This window comes from Xyrauchen texanus, chromosome 49 (assembly GCF_025860055.1).
Source record: "Xyrauchen texanus isolate HMW12.3.18 chromosome 49, RBS_HiC_50CHRs, whole genome shotgun sequence".
Taxonomy (NCBI): domain Eukaryota; kingdom Metazoa; phylum Chordata; class Actinopteri; order Cypriniformes; family Catostomidae; genus Xyrauchen; species Xyrauchen texanus.
Genome location: NC_068324.1, coordinates 4,843,119 through 4,866,804, shown reverse-complemented (window position 1 = coordinate 4,866,804; position 23,686 = coordinate 4,843,119). Strand labels below are relative to the sequence as shown.

General features: G+C 38.4%; 1 protein-coding gene across 2 annotated transcripts in view; it reads right to left on the bottom strand.

Annotated features, from left to right (window-relative positions):
• Window positions 1-22,563, bottom strand: part of LOC127640717 (leucine-rich repeat and immunoglobulin-like domain-containing nogo receptor-interacting protein 1) — a 91,645-nt gene extending 69,082 nt beyond the window's left edge. Inside the window, exons 1-2 of one of the 2 annotated variants that reach the window (XM_052123420.1) lie at window positions 22,379-22,563; window positions 13,055-13,153 (exon numbers count right to left, since the gene is read on the bottom strand). In XM_052123420.1, the coding sequence (XP_051979380.1) occupies window positions 13,055-13,153 (99 nt within the window). In that variant the 5' untranslated portion in view covers window positions 22,379-22,563. The remainder of the gene's footprint in view (window positions 1-13,054; window positions 13,154-22,378) is intronic. The other variant, XM_052123423.1, reaches the window with a different exon arrangement.
• Window positions 22,564-23,686: the final 1,123 nt, after the last annotated feature.

The following is a 23,686-nucleotide window of genomic DNA, read 5'->3' as shown; positions in this document are numbered from 1 at the left end:
CCATTTTCTATTACCTAACATCATTGTTTAATCAAAGTAGGCTGTACTAGAGAGTGTTTTCAAAAGTGTCCATTTTTGATGGAGGAAAACATTGTTCCAGTGTGGGTGAGAGGTGTAAAAACCTCACAAAATCAATGCTTTTCGACTATAAACATAGTTTGGCCAAAATATTAACTCTTAGTAAGGAGTTAGCTCCTTGACACCAGAAAGATTCCAAAGCCTACAAACTAAACCTTACTAAAATAAATTTAATCCTAAATCCTTAGTTCATAAGTCCCAGAGGACAAGTGGGTGCCCTGAACTCCACAAGCTCAAAATCTCATTTACTATCACCACCAGTCGACAACTTTGGGGGCGCGCTGAGGCGGGTTTCGCCCAGGGTGCCATACAAGCTAGAACCGCTACTGTTCACAGGCCATCATCTGAATGGTTCACAGGTGTCGTTCTCCCTTCAGTTCCATTGCATCATTTGATCTGTCTTGACACCCTGTGATCCCTCTGGCCCATGTGTGATGAGACATCATGGTGACACACACTTGCTTAAAGCCCCTGAGTGGAGGGCTGGCCTGCTGCAGGGACTGTCGAGATTAATATTTGATGGCCTGGTCTGTCCCCTAGCAGGTTTCTGACTTTAATTAAGAGCTAAATTGGTCACCAATCAGTGTTTACGCAACACAGAGTCAATCTGAGGAGCGCTGTCAAAATCCCAGAAGACATTTTCAGCCCAAAACACATGCCCAGATGAGAGCAGAGAGCAAAGCTATAGTACTACCATACTACTCTTACTATTGCTGCTGTATAGAACCATTTTCCTAAGCAGAATTTTTGTATTTGTTTTTCAGTAAAAAGGTCTACACATTCTTGAAACAAGATGTATTTACATGAGAAGTAAAATGACTGATATTATGTCTCGTTTTCAGGGAAATCTAATCATATTTAATGTTCAAAACAAGGAAACAACAACAACAACAACAACAACAACAACAACAACAACAACTATTTGCCAATAGGGTAAATAAAACAAACTTGTTTCCTTTGCAGTTAGCTTAAAGTAATAGATTTCTTCTTTTCTCTTTGTTAGGTTCAGTAAATAGTAATCTATTATTCTGTTCCGATCATAACCAGAGATATGAGAAATCACATGCACTCCTTGTGAGAACAATATGAGAACAGTCACTTCCTGTACTAAATGAGTTCCTTTTTTGTGGAGTAAACATACTTTTCTCTATTCTGTTTTGTGGTTTAAGGGTCTTTCCTCTCCAAGAGGAGCTTTTTCATGGAAGAAATGGAGAGGAAATGAAATCTTTGCAGGATATTATAAGAGATATTTGATCTGTGACCTGTCTGTTGAAGAAATGCCTAATCGCATCACTGACGTTTCTCTATTAAAAATTATATTATTTAGTTTAGGAACAGTATACATTTCTTGAAATACAGCATGAAATTGCATTTCCAAATTCCTTAATATAATATATTTTCTGGTAAAACAAATATTGTAAGGGGTTAAACGTAGGGCGGGACCATCTTTTATTGGGATCTGATTGGATCTTCATTGTTAGGCTATGATATTATAGGTTCAAATTATTTTCCCCCACCTATTCAGATCTGGTTACATGAGCAAGATAGAAGAGTTATTAAAGAGGCATTTTGAAAAAAATAAATAAAAAATGTAATTAAAAAATTTGAAGAAAAAAAGAGATGAAAAAACAAAATTATCTTTAATATTAAATATTTTTAATACTCATTTCAATGTAAAAATGAATACAAAAATAGTGAAAAATATCGGTTTTTACTTTACAATAAGGTTAACATTACTTAACAACATTAGTTATCTTGAACTAACAATGAATAATACTTTTCCTCCAATTATTAAACTTAGTAAATGTTCAATTGAACATATAATAATGCATTTTTAAAATTAAAAGTTATAAACATGATAACATTTGTTAAAGATAAAGTGTGTAAATTCTATGCCACTAGCGCCACCAAACAGAATTGCAAAAATAAACTTTGTCGCACAAAACAGGGCAAAAATTTTCATAGCGATTCAAAAATAAAGAGCTTAGAGATTTCGAGACAATAACCTTATGAATAGCTTGTTAATAGTTGTCTATTCATATTTAAGCTGAGATAGGAGAAATGGAAGTGTAAGCAGTAGTTCTGTCAGGGAGACTCATGCGATACACGTCATCGGTTCATTCATAATTTCCTTTAATCAATCACTGTTCACCTCTTGCTTTAAAGGTTTGCCAGCTGCCAAGCACTCTGCTGCCTTCAGGTGTCAATGTGGTAATTCTTTCTTCGAGCCAGCTTCTCTGCCGATGAGCTAACGTGGATTTAATCACTGCTCCTTACCTTTTATCCAGGATCAGCAGCACCTTGCAGCAGCACATGTCTACAATTCCGGAGTCTAAATGGGATCGCGGCCCTCTTGGAATAATAATAGACATGTTAACGAGGCATCTCAATCAACCCCAATCTCTCCAGACCACAGGTGAACCAGTTCACATAACATCTTGGGAAGCCATCTTCCCTCCCAGACGATGCCACCGCTCCATCTCAACTTTAATGAAACATAAATGATCAGCAAATACGGATCTTCATCCTGATCTCAGTCATGTAGGAGGCCTCCCTTGGTCGAGCCACCACATCTACCGCAACCGGAATGCATGACCCGGTGCTGGAAGGCCATCAAAAGCATTGCATCAAAGCAGCAGCTGATCCCCATCAGAAATTTGCTAAGTTCTCTATCATATTCATCAATTTGTATATGAGGATGTTTTAAAGGTCTTAGGCTTTCTGCTGCCAATGTTGTCTGTTCTTCACAACCCTCATCTGTGTCAATTTCACATTCAAGCAGCAATATTTAACTTCTATTGAACATTCGGCTCTCATAGTTCATGGTTGGTGATCAATCATTTCATAGCATGATGGCCGTGCCATGGTGGGTAACTGAGTTAGGCTCACAATGCATGAATCAGTCACCGTGTTGCATGCCTGAGTGTACCCCTATCGGGAAATCAAGATCTATTATTCATGCATGTCGTGATGCACAAGTACATATTGTATGGGGTCTATTACTCCAGATAAGATGCATTGCTTTGTTGGTCACTCCTATTGCACGTAAATAACGAAGTGTTCTTACATCATACATCTACTCCCGCGTTTTCCAAATAAGGAAGCACCACTTGTTGTTGCGTGCCTCTGACAGGTAGCGGCAGGCTCCGCTCATTACATTTCCATTTTCAACAGCTCATTTCATTACCAGCCAATGCATTTGTCTGCCTTATATGATCAGTCAAACAGGGGTGTGATTCCTATTCCACAGTAGGGATGGACAGGGAGGGCACCAAGATGGCGCTGAAGCAAGCTAACTTTTGAGAGGTGCATTTTCTTTTGTGCAAAACTTAGATTTCGGTTACCCAAACTTAAACTCATAGGTGTTAGACCAAAACAGGATCAATATCAAACCCCTCCTAGTGATTTTGTGATTACAACTGTGAATAGCTAATTTGCACGAGGGCACTTATTAGCTATTTATTTATTGGGAACGAAAGATAAGTACCGTAAACTCTCGGAAGATTAAACAAAAATCCACACCAATGGAAACAGACATAGAAAGGGTCAAGCGGATCCACGACTATTTGAAACAAAACACTGACAAGCCTGGAGACAAGCCAATTCTAGAGACACCGGGTAATAGCTCAGCAAAAAAAGCAATAATAATGGAAATGCCTGAGAAGGTCTCTAACAACACCTTGCTAGCCGCAATTAACAGGATTGGAGAAACACAACAGTAATTTTTGGAGAAATTGCTGTTTGTTGGGAACGCTGTGAAAGGAATCAAATAGCAAGTGAGTTTCATAAACGGCAGGATGGATACGGCAGAGGAGAAATTAACAGCATTAAGCATGGAAAATCAGTTGTTGCGAAGCAGGGTGAACTTGATACTTGAGTCTTATTTCGTGTCAGAGGGCAGATGATTGTAACAGATACAGCTTGAGATTTTATATTTAATTCTAGGAAATGTTCATGGCTTCAATGCTGAGGGTATAAGAATAGGTGAAAATAGTGTCTTAATCAGTCAACTAGCAGATAACACATGTATTTTTCTTAAAGATGAAAACCAGGTTCTGAGTGTTATGGATGGATTGGAAATCTTTTCAAAACCTTCCGGCCTTCTAATTATTAGGGACAAATGAGAGATACTAACTGTTCATGAATCTAACAAATCTTCTATCTGTGGAGTGAAAGTCAAACAATCAGTGAAATATCTTGGAATCACAATCAACAAATCGGCTCGTGAAAGACTTGATGACAACTTTTCTCCTAAGATGCAGAAAACAAAGACTATTCTCAATGAATGGCTTCAAGAATGGTTTATCCTGCCTTATCTTTACATGTTGACTCTAAAACAGCTGCTTCATTTGACTCTCTTTTATTCAAAGTCATTTGGAAAAATAAGACTGAATATGTTAAGAGGAAGCCAATGATTAGAAACTACGCTGACGGGGGTTTTAACGCTATAGATTAGAGGAATAGATTTATTTTATTGAAAGTGCAACAACATACATTACTTTCTATGAGCAGTGTTGCTCCAAAAGCAATGGTTTTATGGCGACAAAGTTAACCTTCAAAATCGTTTCATAATGTCTGGACTGTACATAACATTTTTGTAATACCACAGAAGGTTTGAGAGATTCATCATAAAATCCTTCACAATTTTTACCCTTGAAATGTATTCTTATCTAAATTTATGGATATTCAACCGGAATGTTCTTTTTGTGGTTCTGAAATTGAATCGGTGCCTCATCTATTTTTTAGATGTTCCTTTTCAAATTCATTCTGAACTGAGATCTCATTACTTATTTTTACTTTCTTTAATAATATAATTGACATCAAAGAAGGAATTGTCCTGTTTCTATTCTGAAACACCGGTTCTGTTCTCTTAGACAATGCTGTCAAAATCCTGTGCTTGTTGGGAAAATATCATATCCACAAATTCAGTGATAGCATCCAAGCCTAACTTAATTTTATTTTGCTCTGAGATAAAAGGTTTTGCTGATTCTCTGTGTAAACTTTAAAGAAACAAAAAAGCCTTTAAAACATCCCAGATATTAAATAAGATGCGGTATCAAGAATATCGATCCTCACACAAAAATATTGATTCAGAAGTTTTGTTTTATCTTTTAACTAGTGATCTTATTATTTAGATTACATGAATATTAATGCATCTCATAATCTTCGAAGAGGAAATACAATAATTATATTAGCTATAGTTGCATGGCACTGGATCTATTTTTCTTCCACTCATCTTGACGTGCAGAAATGCTAAAATACACCAGCAGTCCGACAGCGCTCACTCTTTCAGTCATAGCACGCTCGTTCAAAGAGGGAGCAGTGCTTTCATGAGGTTATGACAGAAAAACAGCATCTGGAGTTATTCACACAAAGTAATGACAAACCTAGATGTGACGTTTATTATAATGGGCTTGTGTGACCATTTTTACAGGTTATTTAAATTCAGAGTTGTTAAAACATTGATAATGATCTTTAATCCTCATTAATAAATGATACCCTTATGTAAATTGACCATAGATTTACTGTAGTAATATTTTATTACCATAGTAACCACAACTGTAGTAAATGTTTTTTCTTCTTTTTGGCAGTAAGATACAATACAGATACAATTTACCACGGTTTTACTTCAGGATACTGTAGTACCATATGGTAACATGGTTTTAGTAATGGGAGCCATATAATAATATCTATGGTTAATTTTGAGGTTTGATATGTAACAGATAAGTAAGGTTTTTTACTCATTGGATAAACCCGTACTGGATTAGTTTTCACAGGTTAAAAATTTAAAAAGCTCAATATTTCAATTCCGCTACAGTTACTTTTCTATATCTGCTGGTAAGACATAAACTTCCTCATAATGCTTTCTACATTATTTCTACAACTATGTTTGCCAAATGCATTATTTTTTAAAGTTACAATGCATTTTGCTCTCCGTTCCTTTCACTGTTAATATATTTGCAGTCAGGGCAGCTTACATTTAGTTGCAGGTAAGTAAGATTTGTTCACTCTTGATAAAACATGCCGGATTAGCGTATTGCAAAGCAGATACTGAATATTCAGTCGACTGAATCTTTACATGTCATGGACCATGTGTCGTATTGCTGGCTTTACAAGCTTTATCAGAGCTTCAACTTCAAAAATCACATATTTCGCTTCACATATTTTAACCCCCATTCAAGGCTGGGCATTGCGCCCTCCTTACCAATGCAAACATCACGATGCTCCAAAATAATACCCACTCACCTCGCTGACTAGCCCATTTCGACATAATGTGAAAAAATGTATTTTCTGTCCGGCTCACAACTGAGTTTATAAGTAGTCCTCACATTTAATTCTCTGTCGGCAGGCTTATCTGGAGCCATCCAATATTTTAAGCTTCTGTCTGTACACATTCCTGTCCTCTCACAGCTCCACACTGTATGTTTAAACCCTTTTGTCCCTGTTAGATTCCACTAAAGATTAAAAGGGCATGGTATTGCCCCTTCTACGCTCAAAGCTTACGATTCCACTTGGTCTCAATTTTCTTCATTTTTCAACTCTCACAAGACCCCATTATTCCCAGTGTTAGTGTCAACTGTCTGTGCAGTGTCAATTGGTTTCTGTTTTAATGCTGATTATTGAAACCTCATCCATTAATAAAATGGTGGTGGGCATTCAGTTTCACGCTAGATGTCATTCACCCAAATTCCCCAGTCTTTTCTCCTTTGCTTCCAGCTAATTCTAAGATTAATAAAAAAAATTACCCAACCATTCCCGATAAACGGCTTCCTATCACTTTTGACATTCTACATCTCCTTATTTCAACTTTCAGAAAAGGGTGTTTTTCTAAATTCAATGACTTTCTTTTAAAAACAGTTTTTCTCATGGGATTGTATGGCTTGAGGTGTGGGGAATTCACGTCATATTTTCTAGTTTTCCTGCTTTCTCAGAATTTAACCTTTTCTGACTTTTTATTTCTCAAAAAATAAAAATAAATATTATTATTATTATGGTTATCCTTTTCAAGGGCAGTGCACAACCAATGCACAACCAATGCCCTCCCTTTCATGTGTCATAAACACTTGTTACTCTTTTCAAGGGTATTGCACAACCAATGCCCTCCCTTTCCTTCATGTGTCATAAGCTTTGGTTATCCTTTTTGAGGGTATTGCACAACCAATGCTCCTTCCCTTTCAAGTGTCATAAATATTGGTTACTTTTTTCAAGGGTATTGCACACTAAATGTTTGCCCAATCCAGGGCTCATATATATCATAAGTTTTGCTTACTCTTGTCAAGGGTATTGCCCCCCCTGAAAACAAAAATACTATATGTTTCTAACTGTTTTACAGATTGTTCCTGCAAAAATGAAGACCCAGTCAGTATTCCTTATTTTATTTTTCCCTCTCTTTGGGGGGGGGGGTCCTAGTATTAAAAGTATTTTAGGGGTAGGCTCCTCGCCCCTGCTGTCTTCCCCGGCAGGATTTGATGGTTCACAAAAATTTATTTTATTGTTCATCAATACATTGTTATTCCCTTTATGCTATGCTATTCCATGTCTTCTGATAGAAATAGAAGTGTAAGCAGTAGTTCTGTCAGGGAGACTCGCATGGTACATGTCATCGGTTCATTCATATTTTCCTCTAACCAATCACTGTTTACCTCTTGCTTTAATGGTCTGCCAGCTGCCAACCACTCTGCTGCCTTAAGGTGTCAATGTGGTAACTGCCTCCTCACCACCACCACCACCAGCAATTCTTCGTCTGACGGGGAGTAGGCTCCTCGCCTCTGCTGTCTTCCCCAGCAAGATTTGACGGTTCACAAAAATTTTCCCGGACCATCAGATGGGGGATTACGCTAAAGATACTTTCATTTATTATTTTATTGTTCATCAATAAATAGTTTTTCCCTTTATTCTATGCTATTCCAAGTCTTTCTGATTATACACAAATAAAGGTAAATACTTCAGCTTCTAGTGTTAATAAATGTATTGCAAATTGTTTCCGAAATGCAGTATGAAACTGTACTGAAAGACACAAAGGGACAAAAAATGTAACTAATGATTAGAACATGCCCATTTAAAATACGACTTTACTCTTACTCAACATGGATCAAGCACAGAAAATTAAAATGTCTTTGGATTTTCTCTGTCATCTCTGTTTGTCTTCAGATATTCCGTAATGTGCCACAACTGTGAACCAGTCTGTAATGAGGTGGCCGCTGGTTTCTGCTGTTAATGACACACATTCGGCTGTTTACATGGTTCTGGCCCATTACCTCGAGAGATTCCCCAGATTGCTTTTATTATTGTTAAGAAAAGCAGCAATGACCTTTGTTTTTTGCAGAGAATTTGCCATCAAAGGCTCATGTGTCTGAATAACAGGGAGACCTTAATGTAATAATTACAATCACCTGCAGTCAGTCATAATGAAGTGTGACTAATTTACAGTCTGAACTGGTGTCTGTAGTTGACACACTGACTCTGTTGAACATCACTGCTGTCGTAGAGTTTATATGTCCATTTCTGTCTTGAAATTGCATTACATAAATACTGAGGTGTGTGGAAAACTGTGTAAACTAAAGATTAATACAAATTAAAGGGCCATTTTCCCTCCACTAAAGTCCATTTACATTCGTCAAGGTTTCTTGCACAAAAACATTTAGTTTGACATGACCATTTTCCACCTTCTCTCTGACCCTTAGGCCATGTCCAGACTAATACTGTACATTTTCATTTGGAACTGCATTGATTTTGCAACATGTGTCTCTTAACCAAACAAAAATGGCTTTTTCCTCCAACAAAGATGGAGACTTTAGAAAATGCTCTCAAGTACCGCAATGTAAACTTCTATAATATGAGGTAGTTGTAAGTGAAACAGAATATTAAGTGGGACTCGGATTTATCATCATTGTTAGACTACAATATTGTTGGTTAAAACTATTTTCCACCAATGGAGCATTGATAATGATAATGATGATAATTTCAGAGGCATTATGACGAAAGATTATGACAACAGACATTAGTAACACTCTACAATAAGGTTCCATTCGTTAACATTAGATAATGCATTAGGTATCATGAACATACAATTAACAATATCTTTTTTAACAGCATTTATTAAAGTTTGTTAATGTTAGTTAACCCTCTGCCCTGTCACATTCCTCCCTCGTTCTCTCAGGCCGGGGAGCCCCCGGCATGATGTACAGCCCTCCCCAACCCTTTCCCTGGGGGAGGGTGTGCTTTACGCCCCATCTGCTGGCAGGTCATCCCCGCCTTCCTGAATCTGGGAGTGGATGGGGAGGGAAAAAATTATGAAATAGGGGGGGTACTCCCTGTAACAGCGCAGTACACCCCAACAAAAAAACAGTAACATTTGAAAGAGAGGGAAAAGGCCAACGCGGAGTGACAGTGGGAGAGAAATAAAAAAAAAAAAAACACTTACTCGCCTGTTCTCTGATACACCGTAGCTTGGTCCTCGGCCACTCCTCCACCATCTAATGGATGACAGCCACGCCTCCCCGGACGGATCAGAGGCAGTCCTCCAGCCCCTGATGGACGGAACACCCCGCCGCATTCTCAGGGAACAGAAGGGGTCTCCCCCGCCCCTGGCAGCGGTTCTCCCGCTCCAGGCGGTCGGCAGTGAGCCCCTTCTCCCCTCTGTAAACCGTTTCAGCAGCTGGTAGGGGTCTCCTTTGCCCCTGGCTGCAGCCCTGACCGCTCCAGGCAGTCGGTTAGGAGCCCCTTCTCCCCTCGCGGCCAGTGGCCGTTGCTCCACTTCCAGGCGGGACGGCCGCGGCTGCTTTGTTGGGGTGGATGGTAGGGGCGAGAACTCCCCTACGGCATATCCCTCCTCCTTCCCGGGTCTTCAGCACCAGTGTAAAGCGGGTTAAGGGAAATGAGGAGACGAGAACCGGCTTGAAAATATAAATAATAGTTTTAATATAAAACTGAACCAAAACACACAAACATAAACACACCGAACAGCTGCCTGTAATTCTCTCTCTCGAACCGTCGTCACCAGCTACCTTTATCCCTTGCGTGCCCCCATTAGGCTGATTGGGGACAGGGCTTGCGTTGTTCCAGCCCGGCCACACCCTCCTCAGCTCTACAATTACATTAATTATTTCAGAAGACTTGGAATATGATGTGTAGAGTTGCATGGACTACTTTTATGATACTTTTGGAACCATTTTTACCTTTTTAGCTTTAAAGTGAGTCACCATCCACTGACATTGTATTGAAAAGACAGACTGGAATGTTTCCATATGTGTTTCACATAAAAAATAATAAGCAAATTATGTAAATTATGACAGAAAATTACGCAAATTAACCAAACTCTGACAGAATTTTCTTTTTTGGCTGAACTGTTATTTTAATATAAAAAAGAAAGAAAAATCCCTTACATAAAATGTATTCAAATCATTATCTTTAATTAAAGTCAACGATTTAATTAACAGAATTACTGTTAAAGGTATATGCTATTTTAATCAATTATTTAATCAGTGTTTAAATGTTTTGAAATAAAAACATCTGAGATTAGAACTTTTTAAAATGTGAGCAGATTTTACTGACAGGATGTGTGATCTTTATGCGCTGAGGTCGTACTGCGGTTACGAGAGATTATGTCCCAGACAGCTTATGGTGATCAGGGCTTTTTGCCCTTTTAAGGTTGCAATTAATATTTGTCTGGCCATTTAAAAAAAAAATAATAATAATTTAAAAATGACTGTCATGAACAGATGTCCAGGATTTTGACCAGCATCTAGTTACTCAATTTAATTAACAATGAATTGGAAAATTGCTGCGTGCTCCGCATTGATTAATGGTGTTGGATTGAGGGTGTATTTTTCCAGATGGCGAGTTCACCCGAGACAGATAAGGCTGAGAAGTGATATTATTGTAACCCTGAATAATTCATACTCAGCAGATAGTGTAACTCTTGGACCAGACCACAACTGTAATCTTGGTAAGGCAGAGCTGCAGTTTGACGGCAGCTAATAGGGTGTGCAGAGCGTGATGCTTACAGAGGGCTGGTAAAGCTCACGGTCAAGCGAACTGCCCCAGGACGCCCCTGTGCTTCTCCATGCCAAATCAATGCATGCAGACCTGACTGAAATACAAAATGAGATCTGTCTATAAATATTAATAATAACGAGCTCAGTCATAGGGAAGAATATCTATGAGATGAGCACAGTTATAGATGATGTCTCTGCTTTAAACCCTAGAGAGCTGCCTCTACTATCAACATGGGCGGGCAGCATTGTAACCGAAATGGAACTTCAATTTTGTACAATCAAATATATATTTTTTCCCCTTGACTTTATCTGACATTTTGGTCCACTGAGGTCATCACAGTACATTCTTGCTTTATCTGCAAGCAATATTTGCAATACTACCTTAGATTTGGACCAAAACAAGGTATATTAAAGTCAACAGAAATCACGAACAAAGAACGGACCTTTTTACCCTCTTAAAGAAATAGTTCACCAAATTACAATTCTCTCATCATTTACTCACCCTCGTGCCATCCCAGATGTGTATGAATTTATTTCTTCTGCAGAACACAAATTATGATATTTAAAAGAATATTTCAGCTCTGTAGGTCCATACAATGCAAGTGAATGGGTGCCAACATTTTCACACTTACATTTTTTTTCATGACATCATATAAGTAATCCATATGACTCCAGTGTTTTAATCCATCTCTTCAGAAGTGATATGATAGGTGTGGGTTAGAAACAGACCAATTTTAATATCAATACCAGTCTTTTTTTTGTATGAAATTCTTCTCCCTACCCAGTAGGGGGTGGTATGCATGAAGAATGTGAATCACCAAAAACACAAGTAGAAGAATGTGAAAGTTAAAGTAGAGATTGACTGAGCAGAGAGGAGACCTTATAGTAGAAAATGACTTAACTATTGATCTGTTTCTCACCCACACATATCTGAGAGTAAATGATGAGAGAATTTACAATTTGGGGCAAACAATTCCTTTAATACACATTCCTGACCATAACGATTCACCAGTGTACATTATTTGAAAGACAAATTGGGACATTCCCACTTAAATCATTTAGGCCATGCTGGCAACTGGATGAGTGTGTTTACATGAAAACCAATATGCTCATAATGGCCAAAAATCAGCTTATGCAAAAAGTCAGACAATGCAAGAAAATAGTGTTTATGTGAGATTTAAAACCCTTAGATCATTCTCTACTTTTGATGTCAAAATCCAATCTGTCATGCACACAACATTTATGCACATTAGATAAGATGGTAAGAAAGGCGGTAAAGGTGTTTACATGCAACGCAAAATCAGAGAAACGCCAAAAACCTAAGAGCGCTGATCAGTTTCTGCTAAAATCATTTATGACCCAACCCTGGTGTTGGAAAACTGTTTAAGACGTTTAACCATAATCAGTGTAAGAACGCTCATGTAAACACGCTCAGTAGCCAAAAAGCTAACTTTAAGCATTGTTTTAGAACACTTGCTTTCAGGTCTGGTTCCATTTTGGCATTGAACACCCACTTTTCACAATCCATTTAATTCCAGATGGATAAAATCAAGTCCCACCCTGCATGTTTTTTCTTCAATTATCCTGTTTAATTCTGAAATATGACACATTACAGAAGTATGTCATGCTGAAGCTAGCATAAAGATTTCGTACACCCTTATTGTCCTTTGATGTCAAAAATGCTATCTAGATAGGAAGCTCAGTAGGATTTGGAACGGAGCCAATGTGCTCACGCTGTTAATGAGCGGATTTCAATCACCTCTTTCTGATTGCAGGAGGTTGAAGGTGAGACAGAGACGTGCAACAACATTCCCTATTCGCACAAGAATCTCCACAACCGTTTCATTACCAGACCACTTCAAAAGCAATCAGCTCTGACGGCAGAGATTTCAAAGGTGTGTTCACCCAAGGATATGCTCGCCTCTGTAGTGCTTCATGCAAAACGCCATTAAATCAAAAAAATACAAATAGAGCCAAACCTGAAAAACACAGGATGAACTGTACACAGGAGCCGGTAGAAGTTGGGTCACCAAACAGGTCTTTGCATGGTCCTGAATAATAGGGACAACCCAGTGCATCTATATAGAGACACAACAGCAAAGTCAACATGAAATGCCATTCACAACCCATTTTACTTTCGTAATGCAATGTATTTTGGAGTCAATACATTACATTCACCCTAAAAGTTCAATTTCAGTCAGTCTAAAACAATAATTAATCTTTTTAAAATGTCATGAAAACACTTTAGTCCAACTGTAATCAGACCAGTTTGATTTTTGCAAAATCAGACTAACAGATCTACTGTAGATAATGCGATTGTAGCATGTATACGCGTCAATCGAACCACCATTGACCTCTGCGATTTCCTATGCTCCGAAAGACGTGCAATGCGTATTTAACCTGGTGTATTTGTCATAATTCCTTTAAATATTCGATTACGAATTGCGTCATGTATACTTGGACATACAGATCAAGATTGTAGTTTGACGCCACAAAAACTCGCTGTAGCGCGATTATAATTCCACATGCAAACTTACCGAGTGAAACAGGATATTTAGGAAGAAAATTTGGGCGGTACATGATTTTATACCTCAAGAATTGATTGGATTGTTAGAAAATGTTAGATGTTACTCACAAAAATGGAGCCAGATGGTTGAAAGAGCAAGGTTGAAAAATAAGAGGGCTTGATGATGTCATTTGAAAACTAAAGTCATTTCAGAGGCGGGGCAGCAAGCCGTTATATTTTTTGGAATATCACGCACCAATAAATCCTTCACATAAGATGAAAAATGTGTATTTAGTTCTTTTCTGACTTCAGGTTGACTTAATCAAACTGCTTGTTTTCATAATCAGTCGTTCATTTATTTGTTTCTATCAATACATGAATGAATATGCTGCATGGTTATTTGGTAAATGGTCTGCACTTATATAGCACTTTTTTTTTAACCTTAGAGGTTACCAAAGCAATTTATACTGTGACTTAATCACCCATTCACACAAACATTCACACACCAATGACAGCATAGCTGCCGTGCAAGGCGCTAGCCTGCCATTGGGAGTAACTTGGGGTTCAGTGTCTTGCCCAAGGACACTTCGGCATGTGGAGTCATGTGGGCCTGGAATCGAACCACCAACCCTGCGATTAGTGGACAACCTGCTCTACCACCTGAGCCACAGCCACCTTTTTTTGTCTGAAATTTGAGAATAGATTCAAATTATAGTACTCAAAATAGATATTAAAAGATTGTATTTACAGATTGTTTATATGATTTATGAGTTTGCATTAGTAGTATCATTTAATTAAGGCTATTACTTTCATTTCCGGTAGAAACCAATCATTTAGGGATTTTTTAAGACTTGTCTTCAGAGGACAAAGGATATGTTGAATTACAATCATTTTTCTTACCTCATCAGCATTTTTTTCCTCTCTTGATTTTCGCATATACCTCACAAAATTTTGTTTGATTTATGCTTAAAAAAATAATAATTACATATTCTCTGAAGCCATATCGTTTTATTTTAGAAATGTTTTTTTTCAAGTAAATGTATCTTGTTGTAAGGTTCTTGTTTGATTTAAAAATACTGAATAAGAAAAAGTGTTTTGTTGTTGTTGTTTTGCAGTGCAGATTCTAGTGACTCATCCTTGTTGAACACTCTCAAACTTTATTCTGGCTTTACACAATATTCTTTGTCTCCTTTAAAAGCTTTTATTGTGCCTTCTGTCATTGTCCTTTCTAAAACGCATAACAGACGTCCTCTTTCACACACCTCTGGATCAGAGAATCACCCTGTTCATACACACCATTCTCACACCTCAATTTAGCTGCAAATTAAATGTCAGAGCCTGGCATTGAATTCTGATCAGGAAACACTCAGAAGCAGTGGTGGACAGTAACGAAGTAAATGTAATTCGTTACTGTACTTAAGTAGCTTTTTTGTGTATCTGTACTTTACTGAAGTATTTAAATTTGGGGAGACTTTTACTTTAACTCCACTACATTTCAAAGTCAAATATCTTACTTTTTACTCTACTACATTTTCAAAATCAGTCGTTCCTTTTTACTTATGAGTGGATAAAAATGTAACTGGTCAAACGAGCCACCAATCACAGTACAGCGTGCGCGCTTTGTTTTGAACTTGCCTTGGCGGCATCTACTAAGCATGAACCAGGGGTGCGTTTCCCTAAAGCATTGTTAGCCAACTATGGTCGCAAGTTCCGTCGTTATCATCATAGTTCAACGAGTCGGTGTTTCCCGAAACCATCGTTCCAACGAACATTCGCAAACAGCATCACAGAGTTGTGTGGTTGGAACGACAACTCTCAACCTGTGGTTAGAAGCAGAGTTTATTGTTATTATAACATGTGGGCTTAATAAATTATTATCTTGAGCCAAATAAGCAAGATGACATTCAGTATCTTTTATTTAGAAGACATTCAAATGTCCTTTATGTCTTTTAGTTTGTCAATAGATTAAAGCACCGTTTTTGAAGAGTGCGCATGTGTGAACGTGCTCTAGTGCGTAAGAACGAGCCTATGATTGAATCTGGAAATAAAGCAAATAACTGAGAAAAATATGAGATAGTCCTCAGATGACATGTCCGTAATTTATAGCAAAACATCTAGCATTAATTCGATCGCAAACAGATTCATTAAAAGTAGTTTTACTCCACCACATGTGTGACATCATTAACCAACGTGGTTGAACAACCAATTTGCGACAATACGGTTTCGGAAACAGTCGTGACTAGCAAGTTGATTTCTTCAACAGTGCATCGTACTACGGTAGTGGAGCAGCAAGTTACGTTGTTGTACGGGAAACGCACCCCAGAGCCGTTAAATATGAGAGTTGCGAACATAGACGGTTGCGACAGTGATCTTGCCGCCGCGCGGTCACGTGATTCGTGTAGCTCTCAATAGTTCCAAACAAATTGCGTTGCCAATGATTTTAAGCGGGGCAGAGAGCAGCAGCTATTATTGCAGCAATTATCGGTAAATATTGACGCATAATGTACATTGCTTATTATGTTGACACTAAAATGACTTGCATATAATAGCATTTTTTTTCTGGGGAGTAGCAGAAACACTGCATTAATACGTTTTTGTGTTTAATTTTGGAGGGAAATTGGCTGCTCCCATAACATAGAATATATATATATATTCTATGTATGTGTGTGTGCTCGTGTGTGTGTGTGTGTGTGTGTGTGTGTGTGTATATATATATATATATGTATGTATGTGTGTGTGTATATATATATATATATATATATATATATATATATATATATATATATATATATGTATATATATATATATATATATATATATATATATATATATATATTTTATGGCATTGTGCAGGTTTATGTGAATGTATCATAACATTAGGATGTTAATAATTATGACCATAGACACTCGAGAAAAATATACAGTAAATACTGTATTATACCTTATGGGAACAGTCCCTTCCCTCCAAAATTAAACACACAAAAAATGTATTCAATTCAAATATATATATATATATATATATATATATATATATACACATCTGACTAATTAATGTCATTTTATTAATAGATTGGTGTGCCAAGAGTGACATTAGTCTTCATGTAGACTGAGTTAAGCAAGAGTCTTGTGACAAATTATAATAGGATATTATAGTGACCATAAAAAATCATAGTACTTGGATACTTAAGTACATTTGAAGGCAAATACTTTTGTACTTTTACTCAAGTGAATGTTTAAAGGCAGCACTTCTACTTTTACTTGAGTAATATTTTACCTTGAGTATCTTTACTTTAACTCAAGTCCATGGTATGTGTACTTCGTCCACCACTGCTCAGAAGTGAGCGATTTGTCTCTGATAAAAGGCGGAGAGCAGACTTTTCCTTTTTCATTAAATGTGCTAAAGAACAGATGTAGGAGAGCGATGAATTATATCTGACAGGATTTTGATGTTATCAACCCAAAGCAACACCATCCAGAACTATCAGATCTGGTTTGAGCTGAGTACAGAACATTGAACATGACACAGATGGATCTGGGAATTTAAGGTCATGCTCTCTCTTCTTCACTCTGTCTTTCTCTTTCACTCTTTCATGTCTAATAATCCATCCTGATCTTTATGTCGGGTCAGAGCGAGAGGAGAGAGTGATGACTTGAAGCTTGACATGCATCAAACATCACAGATTTCAGTTCCCAAATGTGCTGAAATACATATATTTTTAGGTGACAGATGATATGCGTTATGATATATAGATGTAATGCTTTCAGGCCTCTTTCTGATCTTTGTTGAAGAGTCATGTGTCCTAACCGGATCTCTTGCGTCTTGCGCAGAACAAAGAAAATCATATGGGGTTGAAACAAATTGAGCATGAGGAAATGATGACAAAGTTGTATTTTTTTGGGAGAGCTATTCCTTTAAGCCACCCTCACCACTGCACTCTTCCAATCTGGGGCCCCTCACACCCTTCGGCCTAACCCTAACTACACTGACACCCCCACCTCCAGGGACAGCCACCCTCACCACTGCACTCTTCCAATCCGGGGCCCCTCACACCCTTCGGCCTAACCCTAACTACACTGACACCCCCACCTCCAGGGACAGCCACCCTCACCACTGCACTCTTCCAATCCGGGGCCCCTCACACCCTTCGCGTAACCCTAAGTACACTGACACCCCCACCTCCAGGGACAGCCACCCTCACCTCAGCACTCTTCCAATCCGGGCCCCTCACTCCCTTCGGCCTAACCCTAACTACACTGACACCCCCACCTCCAGGGACAGCCACCCTCACCTCAGCACTCTTCCAATCCGGGGCCCCCAATCCGGCATAACCCTAAGTACACTGACACCCCCACCTCCAGGGACAGCCACCCTCACCTCAGCACTCTTCCAATCCGGGGCCCCCAATCCGGCATAACCCTAAGTACACTGACACCCCCACCTCCAGGGACAGCCACCCTCACCTCAGCACTCTTCCAATTCGGGCCCCACACCCTTCGGCCTAACCTTAAGTACACTGGCACCTTTAGGTGTAAAGAAGGTTTAAAATGAGGCGTTCATCCAAACGTTTGAGTTTTTTTCTTTCTACTTTGTCACTTTTTATTCATTGGAGAAAAGTCAGGAAATGATGGAGAGAACAACGAGGAATGAGATTGGGAAATGACCCGAGTCAGATTCAAACTTTTGCATCGTTTTAGTTGTCTGGACCTTTCCAAAAATAGACAAGGCCACGGTTTTCGACAATTTATAATGCAAAAGACCCCCAAATATGATGAATCCTCCAGTATAAAAACCAATTTATACTGTGTAAGAAAGCTAGAAAGTGTGATACTGTATCATAAAGACAAAATTATTTGACATAAATCTAAAACACAAATACAAAATATTCAAACCCATATGCAAATTAGTATTTATTTATGTCTGTTAAAGACTATGGCTGTCAATAGAACAAATATCAGTCCTTTTTAAGCATTTTATTTATAGGTAACACTTTACAGTAAAGTTGTAAAAGTTTTCTTTTACAGCATTTATCAAATTAAATTTAACATATAGCCTTTAAGTTTAAAAGTAAGGATGTAACAATAGAAAATGTGTGTGCTGATACAATGTCAATTATTAAGAGCAACATCTGCCGATACAGATAGTTTGGTTGTTCTGCTTTTTTATGCTACATTGTTTCAAATCACTTCATCTTTTACTAACACAACATTGAAAGAAATGTATTCTCTATGTCTCTACATGTCATCCATATTTCAGAGTAACTGGTCTGTGCTATTAACCAAACACTGAAACATTAATCACATTATTTACTCACATTAACTGAATAGCCTCCTGTCAGGCTCCCTTATGCCTGTACTGATGTTAACAAATAGACCTTATTGTAAAGTGTTACCCATTTTCCACCGAAATCTTCCATGAACCCCCTTGCAGTCCCCTGCGGACCCCAGTTTGAAAACCCTGTCCTAGACTTCAAGGGCAAAGAATCAAGAAAAAGACATGAGTAACCATTTTCAAGTAGTTTCAAAAATGGTCTTGCATTGGGCACATCGGGAAATTGGAGTGGTATATGTGTGAGGTTTTAAACTAGGCATGAAACAATAAATCTTTTACATTTATGCTCGTTTGAACACAATAAGAGGGGTAAATGGAAACATGTGTAGTAAACCAGAATCTGCTGAGAGTTTGCTGCAGATTGATTTTATACAATGTGTTTTGGGGGAATATAATATGTAGTGGTAAAAGTGAAGGTATTTTTACAGAAACAGGTTTTTCTGTTGTGAAAGGTATCCTCTGGAGACTTCGTAAATTCTGAAGTTTTCATTCTGCCTTCCATGTTGCAGGTGTGTAGGGTGGATTTTCCTTTTGGTTGATAATGTGGGATTTCTTCACCTGCATCTTGAACGTGTAGCAGAGCAGAATTATTTTCAAAGGATTCCAGAAAACTCCCATCTTCCATTGGTTGTATTAGCAGATAGTCCCACCCCAAACTCAAATTTCTGGAATGAAATTTTTTAACAGTGTACAGGTTGATTGGAAGTTGTTACGGTGTTATTGCTATACTACAGCTCCAACAGAAAGGTATTTTAACCATAAAAACAGACAAAAACAATCCAACTCATGTAAGCTTGAGCCACAAAGCGCCATATGGTAAATGAATATAGCATCAGCCAAATTGATGAATCTCCTGCTGAAAAGACCAGCTGCCAGCATTTCCTTGCTGGTCTAGGTTGGTTGATGCTATTTTAGTTGTTGGACCAACATAAACATGCTTTTTTTAAAGCTGATTGACCAAGGATGTTTTGCTGGTTAAGTGAGTTTAAAAGTCTGATGGGGGAACAAGCATTCAAGGCACAACAGATGACGTTGTGTATGATGAGAATTTGATACAGAAGGTTTAGCACCATTAGCATTAACTAGCTGAACTCATCCAGAACTCATTAAACTCTCAACACCATACATTTAGCTGAGCTCAAAAAAGGAAAAATTAGATGCCACAGTATCTGCTAATGTCTCTGTCTGAGTGTCTCAGAGAAGTGAGATGTCTAACTCCCAGACCGATCAATCACTTACACTGTTTGTTCACTGAAAACACTGGGGGAAAGGAATCCTGCCTATGGTGGTTAGCAGATCCCCCAGCCTCGTTTGTTTTTTGCTGATTTTAGAGAGGTTTTGAACACTTGCAATCTTGTAAACGATAACTAAAACCAGCTAAATCTAATTGATCACTGGTTTTAGAGGTGTTTTGAGCTATTTTCCGTTGGTCAGCCTGGGAGTCAAGCTGGCCAACATACTAAAACAGCTGAGCACCAGCTAGGCCAGGCTGGGAGACTAGCTGAAAACCAGCTTTGCCAGCCTGAGAGACCAACTAGACCAGCTGAAGACCATCTTGATCAGGCTGGTAGACCAGCTAGATCAACTGAAGACCAGCCTGGCCAGGCTGGGAGACCAGCTAGACAAGCTTAAGACCAGCTTGGTCAATTTAGGAGACCAGATAGACCATCTGAAAACCAACTTGATGAGGCTGGTAGGCCAGCTAGACCAACTGAAGACTAACTTGGCCAGGCTGGGTGACCGGCTAGACCAGCTGAAATCATCTAGAGCAGATTAAGACCAGCATTGTCAGTTTGGGAGACCAGTTTGACCAAATTCACCAGGCTGGATGATCAGCTAAACCAGCTGAAAACCAACTTGACAAGGCTGTAAGACAAGCAATAAGACCAGCTTGGCCAGGCTGAGAGACCAGCTGGACAAACTAAAGACCAGCTTGATCAATTTAGGAGACTAGCTAGACCAACTGAAGACTAACTTGGCCAGGCTGGGTGACCGGCTAGACCAGCTGAAGACCATCTTGAGCAGATTAAGACCAGCTTTGTCAGTTTGGGAGACCAGTTTGACCAAATTCACCAGGCTGGATGATCAGCTAAACCAGCTGAAAACCAACTTGACCAACTTGACCAGACTAGCAATAAGACCAGCTTGATCAATTTAGGAGACTAGCAAGACCAACTGAAGACTAACTTGGCCAGGCTGGGTGACCGGATAAGACCAGCTTGGTCAGTTTGGGAGAACAGCTGGACCAAGAAAAGAGGTTAATATGTTTCATAAATGAACAAACTTTACAGCACCCTTAATGAGTTCATCATGCCAAACCCTTTCATATTAGACAGGAAACTCACATCATCATTGACAGCCTGTTTGTGGTGATATAACAGAGGGAGTAATGGAATCTTGGCCACTATGCCATCATTGTTCTATTGGAGAAAGGCAGGTGATATTTCCCATGATGTGCTGAGAGCTTTGTGGTCAGTATGTACTCCGGTGAAATACAAATCCTTATGGAAACCATAAGCAATACAACCTTCATGTTTTGGGCTCGAATGTGCAAAAGAGATGGGGCGGAAACATGCTAATAACTTGTGGGTATTGATCAACTGGAAAAACAAAGGTCATTAACGTTTTCTTAGCGATAAAAACCACAATAGATACCACTCCAGGCACTTAAAATGTTCAAAAACAATTCTTAAATTCCCTCTGGACGTCCCTTTTAGATTTATAACTATGAGAGGAGAGTGCAAACTGCCATTGTAGCCATGCCGCGTAATTACATTTCTCTTTTATTAGTTTTCAAGCATACCGAGTGAAATTAAAGTTCCTCCTTCAAAGTGGGTGAATCTAATAAATATTGATGTTCATTACAGTAAATGCACTCATTCTCTCACAAGCTCTTCTACCTGTCTCTCTCGCCTCCTGTTTTTGCTTCTCTAAATGTGTCAGCTGTACCCAGCCCCTCCCTTCCTTCTCTTTAAATGATCTACCCATCCTGTGGAGACCAAAGAGATTGATATCTTAACGTACGTACTGTGAAAGCATTTCTGTGGAGCCGCACCAGCTAAATATAGACCTACGATTCGATCTCTGAAATATTAACAGATCTCCTGTATCTCACACAAACAGACTTCACATATTGCAAGTCTCCAAAAAAACACAGCTTCATTTAATGGCAAACCATACCTTCGGTGTGTGAGTGTTTGTGTATGCTTGCTTGGATTGCCTTTTATGTGCATCTGCCCAAAGCATCACTGCGAAGACAAGCACAAACTGAATGTCTGAAAGAAGATTTGCAGTATTCAGACCAGAACGAACCTCAGTCAGGACATACACTGACTAGAACACACACATACAGCAATGCTGCTCACTTTAACATTGACTTTGGGCTAAACAGACTGCAGAGATTAATCATGGGATCTTTCTCAGTCCCAAAAAACCACCCTATAACAGATTCATAAAACATTCTCTTACCAGATGGTAAATGACAGTAGAGCTGTCTGTATTAACGTGTCTTAGCGTCCACAAGATTATTATATCCAGTTAGGATTCCTCACACGGCAGCAAAAAGAAGGCAAAATCTTGATTAACAGCTTACAGACACATCCATGATCCGCCTGTTTCCAACATGCATGAAAACACAGGCACGTTCCGACCACACCGACACACACTCACATAGAGGGTGTACCTGCAGTCAGCCAAGAGAGGTAGAGCAAGAGTGAGAAATAGAGAGAGAGGGAGAGGAGGTGTTAGGACCGCACAAGGTGGAGGGAAAAAATGCATTGGGAGAGATGCAGCCAATCAAATTGGTTCTCTTCACTACCATTACAGTATCTGTTTTTAAGAGGAACAAACTGGCTCATAGAATATTTTACATCTCAATTGTTTATCATAGATGGCAATGAGATTAAATGGGGAGCAAATGGAAACTTTTGCTCAAGTCTTTTTTTTCCATAGATTTATCTTCACAAAAAAAAAAAGAATAATGTGACTTTATCAGTGTTGGGTGCAATCTGATTACAAAGTAATTACGAATTACTTTGTAGAAAAAAGTAGTGTAACACAGTTAATTACTTTTAATTAAGTTAATTAGTTTAAAGTAAATTAACGTATAATATTTATGTAAAATATTTAAAATATAAATGATGTTTAGTTACATATCTTTTTGCATTTTTGTGACAGCTGAAGGGCTTCCACGAGAAATGTTTGGTGCTCAGTGTTTTGACTTGCACAGGACATAAAAACATTTGTTGAGTGGAAAAACAAAAACTTTTGTGTGAAAAAGCTTTGTTTTAGAAAGTTACTAAAAAGTAAAGTAATTAGTAATGTGAGTATTTTCTCAATGAAGTAATCATAAATGAATCTGATTACAATTTTAGAGAATTAGTCATTTATAGCAGATTTCCATTTTTGAGTAACTTTCCCAACACTGGTCTCCACTAGAGTTTCAGAAGAGTTCTCAAATATGACTCCAACTCTGCTAACATTTTGACAAGATTCAGTACATGATGTTGAATGATATACATTTATGCATTAGGTAGACACTTTTTATCCAAAGTGACTTAGGAAATGCATTTTTGCGTCTGTCTGTACTGTTTTTAAATTGTTTTTCTATGCAAACATGCACTAGACGGAAATCTTTGACCTGTCTCTTGCACGTTTTCAGTTTCCTTACTTCACTGCTTTCCAATGAGTGTTTTTGAAACGCTTTGTGTTGTTTGAAGGAAAACGTGTGGATGAGAGGAGTAAATGTACTAAATTAATGCATTAAAGAAAACGAAT